At 36.5% G+C, this 16,780-nt stretch overlaps 1 protein-coding gene across 1 annotated transcript in view; it reads right to left on the bottom strand.

Moving 5' to 3' along the window:
• TMC1 (transmembrane channel like 1) overlaps nt 1–16,502 on the bottom strand; it is a 172,811-nt gene extending 156,309 nt beyond the window's left edge. Inside the window, exon 1 of the mRNA XM_032427487.1 lies at nt 16,496–16,502. Coding sequence (XP_032283378.1) covers nt 16,496–16,502 — 7 coding nt within the window. The remainder of the gene's footprint in view (nt 1–16,495) is intronic.
• Nucleotides 16,503–16,780: the final 278 nt, after the last annotated feature.

The raw sequence follows: 16,780 nt of genomic DNA, 5'->3' as shown, positions 1-16,780 counted from the left end.
AAAAAAAAGAAGAGAGAAAACTGACCAGTGAAACTATGAAAAGTAAGCTATGATTTTTAGAAATCTTTTTTAAAGGCAGACTCCTTAGGAATAGACACTTTAAATTTTATGCTCTGAAATTTCTAGGTCTGATGACATCCAGTAGCTGCTCAAGTTGCTAATTTTTGATTATAGTAACGATGATGATGATGGTGATGTAATTATGATATGGAGAAAATTATATGTATATATGTATGTATGTACGTATTTATAAGCTGTGTTTAAGTTATAGCCAAGAACAACATTAAGATATTTTGCTTTTCTAAAAACCAAACAGAAGGTAAACCAACCCAAATTTCAAAAAGGAATGAGTAAAGTTAGCCATAAAGAAGAATTTCCCACCAGTGAGACACTTGGATGCTAGATCAAGTCACCAAACCACATTAAGGTATCCTCTCCCCTGCAGAGAATGCCCCAGCATCCTGCTTCCATTCAGTTATTGATGGGTGCAAAATAGGGGACAGAACGCACTGTCTGCAAAATTGAATAAAAATGATGGGATGGGATTCTTCTTCCTCAAGAATAGAACCTACCCAAGATGTGAAATCTGATTCATTTTAAATCAGCAGCTCCCTTTATTTTTGTTACTTTTAGGGAAGGACAAGAAGATGCTTGTGACATTTGTTTATAACAATCTCAACACCTTCAAATGATGGAATTAAGCATAGTAGTTGGAAGCCATTGAGTAGAGAAGACTTCCTTGGTTCCTATATCATTCAAATACCATAAAAACCTGTAAACTATAAGACATTCACAAAATCCTTGGAGTGGGAAAAAAAAACAAAACCAAAATGAGATCATTACATTTGAACATCATCAAGGATTCTGGGGGAAAGGTTTATTTTGACAGATTGGGGCTGATATTTTTTCTGCAGGTGTCAGAATCCTTCTTACCTTCCTTAAGACCATTGAGAAAATGGACCACAGAGCACATACATTCAAAACCACACTAATGAAAACTTTTAAAATAAGTGCCAAAAGGCTGGTCATATTTTCAATCATTATAATATCTTGGAGATACGAAACAGTTATTTAAAATTGCAGTGGTTATAAAATTACAAATAATAATAATAATTTTGACTTTTGGTAAGACTCAACCACCCAAAAGGAGGGAGTGGGCAAGAAATTCAACTGCTGTTGTCGTTGTCATTCTCCAATATTTTTCCTTCTAGATTATATTTATTTTTTGAGGCTGTGAAGCCCTTAAGAAGTAGAGAATAAATAGCTGCTGATGTCTGCTTTATTAAAAAACGCAATATAAAATATTGTAGTTGCCAAACAGAACAGGATGAATTCTGTGAAGAAACACATTTAACTATGAGGTCCTGGAGAGAGAATGGCCAACCCTGAGAACAGAGAGAGAGAAAAAAGGAGATTCACTCGAAATAAAAATCCCCCTTCTATCCTTTTACGATGATAATAATCTTTTTTATATACATAAGAAGGAGGGTAAGGGCATGCACACCAATTTTTTTTTTTGCACATTTTCCCTTCTGTTTTTGTTGTACATGAAATTAAAATTAAACATAGGCTGAGTAGGTAGCTGGTATGTTTCCAAGTTCTACCATCCCTGAGCTGGAAGAGGAAATATGAAATGCTAAAGCATAGTTCTTCAAACAGTGAATTATATACTGGAGTATTTGTGAGAAACTGTAATTAGATATTTTATGATACCATTGGTCTACAGAAAAACAAAAACAGCTCTTATTCTGTCTGGTTTGGGGCACTGGCTTATTTTTTTTAACTATTCATATTCAATAAATAGCTATTTACAAAGACCTTTAGAGCTCTCCGTGGTTGCGGGGAAAAATTAAATGATGAGTCTTGCTTTTTCTTTGCATTTAGAATATTCTGGGGGAGGGGACATTTCTTATTTAACCATGCTGTCATAACATATATATATTCAGAGTGTGTGTTCTCACATTTCAATTACCACCATAAAGAGCAACCACTGTAAATAAGTGTGCTGAAACGAAAATACATTCTCTTGTGTGAGTTTTTGTGGCTAAAATCTTTTATAGTAATAGGATACCAAAATAACAACCAGATGAAAATAATGTGTTGTAAGCCCTTGGCAGTTACACTTATATCCGTGGATTGCTTAGAACAAAAAGGAATCTTTTCCCTCCCCCCAAGCATTTCTGCAATATTCCAAGTCACAAAGAAGAATGCTTGTCAAGATTCAGGGATAAACAAACAACATGAAACAAACAAACAAAAAAGCACTAAAGGAATGTGTAACAACTGAAAGCAGAAGATTGTTCCCAGAGCATAAAGAAGCAGGAAGCAAGGCTGGCTGAACTCGGTGCGGTCTTCATCCCTCCTTCCGAGCTCCGCACAGAAGATGCTAATTACTTCTCATTAGCATACATTAGCAAATGTTAATGAGTGTCTTCTAAAGAACAAAGGCAGCGAGGGGCAGCATACAGGCAGGATGATGGCTGAGTTGTAAGTTAAGGACTGCAACGGAAGACAGGCAGAGAAAAAGAAAATGAGTGACTTAGGAAGGCATTCGTAGTTTCCTAAAATTTGGAAGAAGTGTCTTCCTGACAAAATCGTAAAAGCGCTGAGAAGGATGAAATGATTTCGTTCATTTTAGTTTCTAAGGAAAATTAAAAAGAAGGAGAAGGAAATAAAAGAAAAATCAAGTCATTAACTAGAATGAATTGTTCTTTTTTTGTGCTCTCTAGCTGTTCGGGAAAAATCATATTTTATAGGATTTGCTAACCAACTAGGGATATTCATTAACATCATCATCAGTTAAGGAAAAGGAATTCTGAATTCTAGATGTAGGTGTATAAGAATTGTGACCACCCAACCACCCACTCTAATCTTTCCCTACAGACACAATCTATGATTCTCAGTAAGACTCAACCTGTAAGTAATTTGTATGTGGTCTATAATTTTATCAAAATAGTTCACATAGAATGTGAAATATGTGTTAATTTATATCCTAAATGCAGCTGAATCATTATCATATATATTATATGGATATATTATGTATAAGTCCTTATAATAAATAAATATGAAAATACTTTTTAAAATAATAAGTATATAAATATATAAAATAAAATAATAAATTAAATCCCTTTTAATAAATCAATAGATGGTAAATGATAGTGAGAGAGAGATAACCTACTGGTCTGTTTCTCTGGAGAACCCTAATCCAGACAGTCTTTCTATTCAAGATTACCAGAATAGAACCAGACAAATACTAGAAACAGTAACATGAGATATAACTTGACAAGTTCCAATAGAGAAATACAAGCAGAAGATCTGGTAGAGTTCATAAGACAGAGGGGGCAATCACGTTCACTAGGGAATTTTAGGATATCTGCTTTTTGTTACAGTTCTTCAAATACTTCTGAAAACAGGCAGAAGACTAATCAGGATAAATAAATGTTTCACTATCTGATTTCCTTTGGATTAATCCCAATTCTTCCAACACCATGGCCATGAAGAAGAAAGTTTGTTTCCATGAGTAGCCAAGTACTGAGAAATATGAAAAAAGAAGGACTTTTGTTCATACGGGTCCCTAAAACTATTACATTCATACCATAGAACTATAAAAGACAACTCAAGAGTTTTCAAGTAAGCAACTGGCTTAGTGGAAAGATCCTGAGTTTTTGAGTTAGACGAATATTTGTGTTTTGGCTCTGCTACAATTTTATGCCATCTCATAACTTTGGATAATTTATTTAAATTCTCTATGCATTGGTAAAAGGAAGAAGCAATAACAACTATACAGAGTTGCTGTGAAAATTAAAGCTATAATAAATGCATGCGATGTGGGGGCACCTTGGTGGCTTAGTCAGTTAAGTGTCAGACTCTTGATTTCAGCTCACATCATGATTTCAGGGTCATAGGATCGAACCCCATGGGGCTCTGCACTCAGCGAGGAGTCTGCTTGGGATTCTCTCTCTCCCTCTGCCCCTCCCCACCCTCTCTAAAATAAATAAATAAATCTTTTTTAAAAAATTAAATAAATAAATAAATAAATGCAATGTATATCACATAGCAAAAGTTAAAGTAATCTACAAGGGCTGTTAAAATGCTTTACACATACCTACACACAGAATTTTGACAGTTTTCACCTAAAATTCTAGAAAGACAAGGAAGACACATCTACTCTGACCTTTACCTTAATATCTTAGACTCAGCAAGTAGGAAAATTGCCATAATATTCAGTCTGGGATTGTATTAAAGGCCATTTAACCAAAAGATAAAGACAAGGAATAAAATATTACCCTAAAGTCTGTCTCTTGGTACCCTTAGCTTATCCTCACCATGCCTGTTGATGATGCCAACCAACATGGAAAGTCATGCTGCTTGAGCCAATGGTCAGCTTAACCATCCAATTCTTGCTTGTTAGCAACTGGAGAAGCAATTACAAAAGGTTGAAGTTGACTCAAAAAGGGGGATTAGTGGCCATTGTGAATAATGGTTTTTTAGTGCCACAAACGTTATAAAATTAGTTCCATACAGAGACAAAAGTCAATAGACTCTGGAATGAGAGATTTGCACGTTCTCCCTCACCTTGCTTCCAAATTCAAGAAATGGCAGTACCCTGGCATCCAGAGGACAAATTATTATACCTGAGTGGCAAGAGAAAAAAAAGATGTAGGGTGAGGAGCATGTAGTAGTTGGGGGGGGGGGTGCCAATAATTGGCTTTTCTAAGTGCTTCCAGGTAATGCTAATGTTGCCAGACCTCAAATCACACCTTGGGAACCAACACTAAGAGGCATCCAGAGGGAGTGGGGAAAGTTAATCAGCAACTGCCACCTTCTTTTAGGAACCATAACTATTATGACTTAGAATTGTTTTTCTTTGATTGTCTATCTTTATGTCAATTTCATACTCTCTTGATTACGTATCATTATGATGAGCAATGGGGGGTAAGTATAGGTCTTCCAACTTTGTCCATTCTTTTCAGATGCTTGCCTCTTCTAGGTCCTTTGCATTTCCATATAAATTTTAGGATCAGCTTGTTAACTTATGTAGAAATTTCAAAAAGCCTGGTGGAATATTGATTAGAATTGTGTTAAATCTAAAAATTAATTTGAAGAGAATTGGTATTTTGATAATGTTGAATCTTTCATTCCACAAATGAGTACATCCATTTATTTAGGCCTTTTTTAGTTTCTTTCAGCAATGTCTTGTAGTTTTTAACATGCAGGTCTTGCACTACTTTGGTCAAATTTGTTTCTAAGTGCTTTGTAATTTTTTTTCTGATACTGAAATGATATTTTTAAAACTTCAATTTCTGATTGTTGTTTTTATATATTGGTCTGTAGTTTTGTGTTCTTGGAGTGTCTTCATTTGATTTTGGTATCAAAGTAATCCTAGTATTGGAGAAAGTTGGAGAATGAAATATTCTCTCCTCTTCCTTCTTCTAGAAAAACTTGTGCAAAGTCAGAATTACTCCTTCCTTGAATATGGTAAAATTATCCATGGAAGTAATCAAAGTTTGATATATTCATTGTAAGACAATTTTTTTTTTAAGATTTATTTATTTATTTGAGAGACAGAAAGAGGGAAAGAGAGTGAGATGGGGAGGGGCAGAGGGAGAGGGAGAGTCTTAAGCAGACTCTTCACTGAGAATGGAGCCCGACTCGGGGCTTGATCTCATGATTCTAAGATCATGACCTGAGCTGAAACCAAGAGTCTGACACTTAACCAATTATGCCACCCAGGTGCCCCTGTTAAGACAATTTTTAACTATAATTTCAATTTCCTTAACACATGTAAGGCTATTAAGTTCAATTTGTTTCTTCTTGAGTGAGCTGTAGTAGGTTGTCATATAAGTAATTTGTACAATGTATCTAAGTTATCAAATTTATTGGCCCAAGTTGTTCATAATTTTGCCTTATTATCCTTTCAGTGTATCTAAGTTATCAAATTTATTGGCCCCAGTTGTTCATAATTTTGCCTTATTATCCTTTCAGTATCTGTAGAATTTGTAGTGATGCCACATCTCTCATTTCTGTCTTAAAATTGTTGTTTCTTCTTGATAAATTTCAGATCATTGTTGTCATTGGTTTATTAATTTTATTCACCTCAAAGAATATGTTTTGGTGTAATTTTCTCTATTGTTTTTCTGTTTTCTATTTACTTCAGTTCTGGTCTACATCACCTACTTTCTTCTGCTTATTTTGGATTTTATTTATTCTTCTTTGGTTTCTTAAGGTAGAAACTGAGATCCTTTTTTCTAATATAGGCATATCATACTATTAAATACTGCTTTAGCTGTATCTCAAAATTTTGAAGCTTATGTGTTTATTTAAATTCAGTTCAAAACACTTTCTAATTTCTCTTGATTTTTTATTTGGCCCATGGCTCATTTAGAAGTGTAATATTTAGTTTCCAAATATTTTGGGATTTTTCACATATCTTTTGCTTTAGATTTCTAATTTCATTCCATTGTAGTTAAAGAATATACTTTGTATAACTTGAATCCTTTTAAATGTGTTGAGACTTATGTTTTAGAATATGATTTATCTTGCTAAATGTTCTATGTGCATGTGAAGAGTGTGTATTCTGTTGCTCTTAGGTGGAGTTATATAAATGCCAATTAGTTCATGATGGTTGACAGTATTGTGGAGGTCTTTTTTTAATATGCTTACTGACATTATTTTGCTTTTTCTATCAACTATTGTGAAAACAGTGCTGACTATAATAATAGATTTATTTATTTTTCTTTGCAGCGCTATCACTATTTGCTTTATGTATTTTGAAGTTCTGCTATTAGGTGTATAAACGTTTACATTTGTTATTTCCTATTGATAAATTTACCTCTATCATTATGAAATAACGTTATTTATTCCTGATAATATTCTTTGTTCTAAAATAAAATGTATCCGGGGCGCCTGGGTGGCTCAGTCGTTAAGCGTCTGCTTTTGGCTCAGGTCATGATCCCGGAGTCCTGGGATCGAGCCCCACGTCGGGCTCCCTGTTCTGCGGGAAGCCTGCTTCTTCTCCCTTTCCCACTCCCCCTGCTTGTGTTCCCTCTCTCGCTGTCTCTCTGTCAAAATAAATAAATAAAATCTTTAAAAAATAATAAAATAAATACAATAAAATAAAACTTATCCAATATTAATATGACCACTTCAGCTTTCTTTTTACTAGTTCAATACAGTATGTCTTTTTCCATCCTTTTATCTTTAACTTATGTATATCTTTATACTGAAAGTGGATTTCTTATAGGCAACATATAGTTGGATACTGAAATTTTTATCTAATCTGACAATTTCTAACTTTTAATTTGGGTATTTAGACCATTAATATTTAATGTGCATACCTACAAGGTTGTTTTGAAAGCTCTCATCTTGCTATTTAATTTTTAATTAATCTTACTTCTGGTTTCTGCTTTTCTCTTTTTTCAGTCTTTTTTTGGATGAATTGACTTTTCCAGTGATACTATTTTATTGACTTTGATGGCGTATTATCTGTAACTAGTTAAATACTACTTTACTACTTAATATGGTGCCACAGAAAGTTATATAAATAGCAAATTATATAAATACCATTTCATTTATAGTGTAAAATCTTATACCAGAATGTTTTCATTTCTTCTTTTCCAGACTTTATGCTGTTGTCATACACGTTTTTAAGTTCAATAATCTTTTCTTTTGCAATGTCTAATCTTATGCTAATCCCATAAAGCATATGCTTTATCTCCCACATTGCATTTTTCATCTGTGGAAGGTGAATTTTGTCTTTTTAATTGCATCTATGTCTCTACTCAATTTTTCCATTAGCCTCTTGAATACGTACAACACAATTTCATAACTGTTTGTGTACAAATTATATCAACAGTGTCAATCATAGGATGATTATGTTTAATGATTTTTCTCTTAACTATGGGTATTTTCATGCTTCTCTGCATTAATGGTAATATTTGATTGCATGATAAACATTATGAATTTTTCCTTATTGGGTGCTAGATATTTTTATATTCCCATAAATATTCTTTAGCTTTGTTCTGGTATGCATTTAAGTTACAGGGAATCAGTTTTATCATTTAAGATCTCACTTTTAAGTTGCTAGTAAGACCAAAGCAGTTTATCCTAGGACTAATATTTTCCTATTGCTGAAGCAAACACCTTCTGAGTACTCTACATGGCATCCCATGAATTATAAGGTTTTATACTCTTGCTGGTGGGAGGAGGAACCTCCCAGACCTGTATGAGCTCTAGGGATTGTTACCTCTAATCCTACCTGGTGGTTCATTCCCAGCCACGTGAATACACTGATCATTAGTCAGTTGAAGACTCAGTAAGAACACTATGCAGATCTCCAGAACTCTCTCTCTGTTCAGTTTTCCCTTCTCTGGGACACTTCCCTGGGCATTTTAGCTGACTTAATCTCCCCAAACTCTCAATTCTATCTCCTCAACTCTGGCAGCTCACTAGTCTCTACTTACATCCTCCCTCCCTGTACTATGATCTGGAAACCCTCTAGACAGTCAGCTGTGGCAATAAACCTCATTTATTTTCCATCTCTCAGAGGTCACTCCCCTTTGTTGTCTGAGGTATAATGTCTTGAAATTTGTTATTTCATATATTTTGTCCATTTTTATTTGTTTCAGATAAAGAGTAAATTCAGTATCTGTACTCCATCCTGACCATGAGGAATTTATTCATTCTAAATGTTTCATAAGTGTCTAAGTTGAGTTCTTTTTTATTTTTTTTCCAGTACATGAGAAAAAATATGGGTCAAGAACTCTGGCTGCCTCCTATTCCTTTCTTTTGGTTTCACACCCAATTATCTCCAGGTAACTCGGCATGGAATTACCAGTTTTGAGAGAATAGTTACATCAATTTACTATGAATCCACTAAGTAGAAATAATGTTTATAAATATTTTAATGACAAGCAGAAGTGTTTACAATCTATATTGTGCAAAAAGATTATTAAAATTCTATGTATCTATATATCTCAAATAAATGCCTTATGCAAAGATAGTGGGAGGGAGGGCAGGGAGTGAGATGAAATATGCCAAAATGTTAGCAACCGTACCTGGATGGTGAGACTGTGAGATTTTCTTCCTCTTTGGATTTTTCTGTCTTTTTCAAATTATATAATAGATTTGTATTATGTTTAAAAAGACTAACTTGTGTTTTTGTTTTTATTTTTAAGAATGAAATTTAAGGAGATAAAAAATGAGAGATAATTTTAATGGAAAGCTACAGAAAGTCAAAGATTACTGCTTAGCCATGTCTCCTAGGATCTCGGGCACTCTTTTTTGCTTGGTCTTACAGCAATAAACATACCCATATGTTCCTATAATGAAGGCCTGGATTATAAAACATCATGAAAAAATAGGAATTGAGCAGCCAGAATTTAGCAAACAATGTTTTATTCTCACAGTGTTAGGAAGAAAGGAGCCAACTCATAAAATGTTAATAGTGCTGTCTTCGGTAATGGCTAAAATGTTCCACCTTGTAATGGAACTCAGGAAAATGCTTCTGAAACATTCTGGAAGTTTAAAGAAAATTGATGGGAGAGAGCTTTAGTTAATGAACTCTACTTTCTCTTGGTTGCCAAATTAAGAGACCTCAGTGGACTATTTGATTCTTAGGTCAGGTTCCTTCCACGATCGTTTTATAGAGAAGAGAAACAGTAAGTAGAAAGGAGGTCCAGAGAATTCATCCACTAATTCGCTCAATCAACAAGAACACACTTGTGTCTATGAGACAAAGCACTAAGTATGGCTTTTTATAATTGAAGGAGCACCGTCTTGTTCTTAGAATCAAACAGACCTGAATTCAAAACCTAGCTCGGCCACTTCAAAAAGAGTAACCACAGGCAAATTTGTAACCCCCTTGAGCATCAGATTTCATTTCAACAAATCATGAAAACAAATTATCTCATAGAAGTGATGTGATCATGAAGTAAAATAGTAGTGTTGAGCATATGGAAGGCACTCAAATCTATATTCATCCAATAAAATCTGGGCAGCTATAAGTGAGTAAGATATTCTCTTTTCATTCCAAGAGGTCCCCACCTAGCTAGAAGACAAGATATGCACAAATAAAACAGCTGTTGTAGGTGAAATATAATTGAGCATCCTAATATTTACTATCAAAGATAGAAGCCAAGAAAGGGAAGACATCCCAAGGAGCTGAAATGGTCAGAGCATGTAGACTTAAATTGAGTCTCTAGATGTATGAAGACTTTTTAAAAAAATGTATGTACACAGTTTTATATATAACGCAGCATCACGTCACATAGGACATTTACTCTTGTTTCATATATTCAGATACATTCAAAATAGTTCTTAAGGCTACAAAACAGAACATAGATACATAAACAAGAATATATTCAATACTTACAAAAAGTGATGCTATAAAGCATATAAAGTACTATTTTCCTTTCAACACTTCAAAAGATATGTATACTTTTTTTAATAAGTAACATCACAGACGATCACATCTTCACATGCTTTTAAGTATTATTTGTACTCGGTGTAAGGCTATTGCCATTTTCATACATAAAAATTTTCCTAGCACTGTAACAATGGCAATTTTTAATCCACTCAGCCATCACTCCCATCCTATAAGAGAAAAGCTGAACAAACTGAAAATCAACTCTTCTTAGATGTGTCGGAGAATTGAGCTTCCCAGGGAAAACCATTGCCCCCAGAATTGGAGAGACAGACAAGCAGAAACAAAAACAGCTTACCAGGGCAGAAATGCACAAGCAGAAACGACTGTGGGAACTGTTACTAGGGAGGAAAACCGAAACTGTAATTGACAAATTACTGGATGCTCCATGTGGACAACTCTGATGGTTAAAATGAATCTCTTAAAAAAGAAGTAGAATCGGTCAAGAGGAAGGACAGCCCATTGAGTGATGGCTGTGTTGTTATCTCAGTTTTAAACAGATTAAGTGGATGAACCCATTTAGATGTGGTGGATTGTGTAGATGCACTTGTCTTTACAACATCCCAAGATCCGACTGCACGTGGTAGTGAAGGGATCTTAGAAGGTGTAGACGCACAAGACAAAAGGAAAGCAAGAACATCGACAGATGGGAGATTTCTGCAACACTGTGAACATGAGAAAAAGAGAAGAGATTTCTGGTTCATCCGGGCCAAACAATGCAGTGAAGTGGCAACAAAGAGAGAGGGAGCTGCCTTAAACTGAAGATCTTAGAGACTGGAGGGAGAGACATGGGGTGGAAAACCACCCTAAACTCAAAGTCAGCTCTGCCAAGTTTCCCTCACCAGTCCATCTCACTGAGGGGGCAAGAGCAGCTGGACAGACGAAGAATCCAAAAACTATGTCATCACTAGTTCTTCCACCCTTCTTTAATTTTCTTCCTAACACTGTCACCACATGGCCTTCTGTTACCTAGTTAATTGTTCATTGATCCACTATTTATTTTCCCCACAAGCAAGTACACTCCAGGAAGACAGGACCTTGGTTGATCTTCAACTCTTCTTCCTTAGTGCCGAACAAAGAGTAAGCACTCAGCCAATATTTGTGACAGGAATGAGTGAATGAATGGATGGATGGATGGATGAACCAAGCCATCAATGAACAAAAGGGATATCACACAGAAACTTCCTTCTAGTCTCAGACTTAGCACATTTTCCCCTGCGTCTTGGGGGCTTTGGATTAGCACAGGAAAATTTTCCAAGAGGAAGGAAGATCATGAGCAAAGTCACATGGAAGAAGGAGGCACAAGCCATGGAAAGAGTCGAGATTTGCCAGACTAGGTTAGGACTGCTTCTGTGGGGCTCTTTCATAAGTTTCTTAGAGAAGATCCTCTATTTTCCTTCACTGGACCTCTCAGAGCTCTCAATATTGACATACTTCTTAGTGTAGCTATTATAAAACTTTCCCCTTGAAATTTCCAGTGTTTTAAATTTGCCATCTTTGGCTCTAGTGTTCATGCAGGCCGGCAGCTCTGTCCCTCATACAGCCCATCCCTCCATCCAGAGGAGAGGCAACTGCAGAGGATCAAGGTCATGGGAGGGAACCGCAGGCTGTGTTCCCTACTTCTACACAGCATTATACAGATCATTTTTCCTCACAGGGAAAGCAAATGTCACTCACTCATGAGTGGGATAATTTTCCCTCCTAACAATCGGTGCTGCTAGCTCACGAGGATCTAGCGCCCTCACCGACATTTGGACATAGACCAACAGAAATTTATGGGGGAACAAAAAACTAGACAGATTTTTTTTTAAATGAAGAAAACTACTGAAGGTTCATTAGATTAATCTCCAAGTCTGTAAACTAAAGTGGCGTCATGGTGCTAGACATAACACCCAGGTCTCCTGACCCCACAGCCTGAGTCACCCGCTGCCGGAGTTGTAGGTTACAAAGAGGAGCTCAGTGACTTATTTCAGTTTACAGATGCTTCTACCCATCCCATCACAGGTCACTTGAATGCAGTGTTAAAGCACCCTGGATGTGATATTCTACCTGTGAAATATCTTTGCACTACTTTCTATTGCAACCTATTTAAATATGTCACTGAGTCTAAAAATAGACCTACTTCCTTAAGTCCTGCCTTTGCTTCCATGTAACCTACAGAGGAAAATAGTACCAGAGGCCAAGCTCCTTTTCTAACGCCTCCTGCAAGCATGAGCTAAGAACAGAGAGTGAGGCCCCAGACTATAATTACCTCCTCTTACACAACCTGAAAGCAGGTCTCAGGAGGTGTCTTAAAAAACCCAGTTTCCCTCACTCATTATGCTGCACCTATGCTTTATAGTTGGCCCTTCACTCAATAAATATTTACTAGGTCTTAACTATCCTTGTTGCAGTAGGGGTATACAGTATTAAAAGTTTGCCACATCCCTGCTCTCCCAGAGCTTCCAGGGTAATTAGTGACAGGATGATACATCCTGAGTTTCTGGAAGAGTCCTGATTACAAATGTTTTGCAAACTATAATATATTATCACAGAATTTTCTATTTTTCTTTATTAAAAAGCAAGAAAAAAAGAAGAAAGTGTTGATTATATAGCATAGTAAGTGAGCACACTCTAATATTAAAAAAAAAAAAAAACAGAAATCCAAAACTTTTGAGTGCTATTAAACATTAAAACATAAAAGACGGGATCTGACACATGCAAAACCTTCCTAAGGAGACAGAATGGTTCCTAAAGCAGAATAAATAGCCAAAATGGTAGTATCAATACATGTGAAAGACAAAGGGGTCAAAAGAGAAAGTGATCAGAAAAAGAGGCACAGGAAATGGGAAGTCAAAGAAGAAATAATGTTAGTGCTTATTAAACATTATCCAGTTAAAGAGATACAAATCCTGGAGAAGACAAGCCATTCCAGTGTGTGTGTGTGTGTGTGTGTGTGTGTGTGTGTGTGTGTGTGTGTGTTTCTGCTGGCAAAACTGGAATGCTCCATCAGACCTGGCTGAAATATCCCTCAAGTCTTTTCATGGGCTCTTGAAGCAACATGTGTATCGCAATCTGCTTCCCCATGTAAATTTTCTCTAAGGCAATAATGTGTTGTCCAGCAAACACAAACCATCAGTTTAGCAACTAGCCAATTGGCCACAACAAGCTCACTTCAATCTTGAAATTTTTCAAGCTCACAACCTAACAAAATACAATTTAATTTTATAAGTGTATTTAAAAAATTATATAAAGAAAGTCACAAATTGAAAAAAAAGATCTGGCCAAGTATGTCAATATTTGGAAAAAGTGGTCACCAGCCGTATAAAGGACATAAATAACATCCACTCCAAAGCACTTGGAGAAGAGTAATATATAAGTGATGAATACTTAACGCCACAGGAAATATGAAGAGAAAGAAATTATGTCTTACTGAGGAAATCCAGAAAAACATCACAGAGGAGGTGGTTATCAACTGAGCCTTGAAGGATGGATAGGATAATGATGAGCAAAAATTGAGAGGAGCTAAGGTGATTACTCCCAAAAAATAAAACATAGAGGTTGGAAAAATGTGTTCAGTATGCCGGAAATGGAAAGTAGATCAAAGGGGTTTGATATGAACTTAAAATAAGACTAAGTTCAAATGGCAAAAGACCATGAGACTTCAGACTGGGGAGTCCAAACATTACATGAGAACAATGTAAAACCAACTAAGCTTTCCTATGAAGGAGGGGACATAACGGATGATATTGTAGGAATTAGGCAAGGCTAAAAAATGAGCCAGAGCTGCAAACTGCAAAGCACTCTTTTAGCTACCAATAATTTACACTGTAGTGTGAAAATATTGTATTGATAATTTTATAAGAAACTCAGATACCTCCATGAAAGGGAGCTAAAATGAAAGGTGGAAGTCAGAGAGCTTTGGAGGACTGGATCCTAGATCACAATGTATTATTATGATGTGGGGAAGGGCATGAATCCTGGGCTATTTCACATTTTGACTGAAACTTGCAAGTCCTCACCTGCAGGGTCCAGGAGACAGTTTTGCAAGAAGATCCTTGCCAGGAAGATATTAAAGACTAGAATACATTTATTTCGGAAGTGTTCCACAGGTGAGTATTACTGAGATGTATCTATATGCAAAATCTTTCATGTGGAGTCATAGAAACTCTGGAGCTCTGAAAAACTGTGTGTTTGGGGAGAGGGCAGAAAGGCAAGAAAACTTTTCTTCTTTGAGTCCAATAATTTTTTAAGGTGGATAGAACTGGGGGAAGAGAGTTTATTGTATTGGTCACTGCTTCTCAAAAACCAGATGTTTAAGAACTGGAGAATGGACCTGAATGCAAGTCAGGAGGTTCAGCGAAAAGGAAATATATTTGAAGTTGAGAATTCCATTTCACAAAATCATCATATGTGAAGGCTTGGGCTTTGTAATAACTTGCACACAATATTGGCTATGGAGTGAAAAAAAAAAACAAAACAGTGACTGTTGCTGGGAAGGCTGTTTAATTCTTTATTACTCGAAGTGTCATGGTGTGGCATAAACGAGGGACCCATTTCCAGTTAAGACTTTAAGCAGAAAATAGCATTAACATCAAAGGGGGAGAAAGGCCTCTTGAATCTACACAGTGTGTAGACAACCTTCCCCTTCAAGGAGGAAGGGCAGACATGAGGAAGAAGACAGAACATTAGTACTCAGGAGTAGAAAAGAACTTGTAGCATCATGAAGTCATTCTCACAGTTAGAAAGCAAAGATTGCGAACTCTTGGTCATATGTTATTAATAAGAAGAATCACAACCAGAGATCTCAGCTAAGATCAGGCCAGGAGCAGAATGGAGCACAGAGAATGGTGGATGAGCCACACCACCCTCTAAGCAATTCCTTGGCTGTCTTGCTTAAAGGTTTAACTAGTTCCCTTAAGAGAAAGAACTGAGTATTTCTATCAAAATCTACTGTGTGCCCTACTAATTATAACTATATTCACTTCAATAAGTGTAGATCATTTAATTAAAGGGTAAATATCTGCTACCTTAAATCAGGCTCCATTGGATTTCATTTTCCCAGCCCTGGATAATATTTTAGACAGATTCCGTAGGTTTTATAGTTATAAGAACGACCTCACTTTGATAATTCATACCCATTTTCTGGTAGTAAGGTATTAAAATACCCAGTCCAGTCTAAGTTAAAATGGCAATCTCACAGCCTATTCAAAGATTCTCCCCTCTCCTCACTCATGCCAACAATTGAGGCCTGGAGACCTAAGTGGGGAAGGAAATGGAAGCATATCTTTGACCACTTCTCCTGACCTATGCCTCCTTTTCTACTCACTATGTAGCTTCTGGTTCTTGCCTAGAGTAGTAGAACGAGTATTAGAAAGGCAAAGAGTTAAGTATCTTTACTCACACTCAGTGGCTACCATGTCTTGTTGTGGCCATCCATGGCCATTGCATGGGAAAATTTGTGAGTTCTTCAAAAACCACCCCTTTTGCCCTGAGGGAACCCTCACACTATGGTTTCTTGACTTGGTTAATGCATTTTCCTGAGGGCCTTTTGCAATACCCAAAGGATAGCCCAGGAGTCCACACCACAGGCAGCCTCTGTAACTATACAATCCTCACCCCAGCTGGCAACCTTCTTGGGTGAAGGATCTTCAAAACCAATCTCTGTTACTTTCCACAGCATCAGTTTGGCCCAGGAGGAATATATGAACCCTTGCCTTGATAAATTATGGAAACGTAACTTGTTTTATCAAGACATATTCCTATTTGTGGGCAGTACATCTTGTACACTCTTAGCAGAAAATTGTCTAGGACAGAGAATGAAAACTGACTAGAAAGAAAGTCAGCGAGAAGAAAGTTAATATTTATGGAGGACCTCCTATATATAAATAAGTTGAACTAAAAGAGGTGAAATGATTCGTTATGGAGAGTAATCATTGCTTTATTCTCCCAGTTGCTCTGCTTTTATGGGAAATTTTCTACCACCTCCCCAACATTTTCTGTGAACTGTACCCTGACATAAACATACACATATGTTGTCACCCACATGGCTGAGAAAATGAAGGCTTTGGTCACTCTTGGCCTTGGCCTTACCTGTCATGTCTACTATAGGAGGGAGACCGTATGCAGCCAGAAAGAAGAATGAAGCATATTTCCCGGAGTGCCACAGTTTCAGGTTCTATCTGAGCTTGAGACTCAATTTCATTCTTGCCTTTGGGTTCCATGAGTCACCCCCTGCTATCTTGTAGCTTGAGCTAGCTAAGCTGGAATATGTTGTCTTCAACCAAATCACCCTTAACTAATACACCCTCTCAAGATCTAAAGGCTGCAAAGGTAACAAAGATCCAAACCCAGGCCTGCATGATTCCAACATTTGGT

This window comes from Phoca vitulina, unplaced genomic scaffold (genome assembly GCF_004348235.1).
Source record: "Phoca vitulina isolate PV1807 unplaced genomic scaffold, GSC_HSeal_1.0 scaffold37, whole genome shotgun sequence".
NCBI classification, from domain to species: Eukaryota; Metazoa; Chordata; class Mammalia; order Carnivora; family Phocidae; genus Phoca; species Phoca vitulina.
Note: the sequence above shows the minus strand (reverse complement) of the source record. Positions and strands in the feature narration are given on the sequence as shown.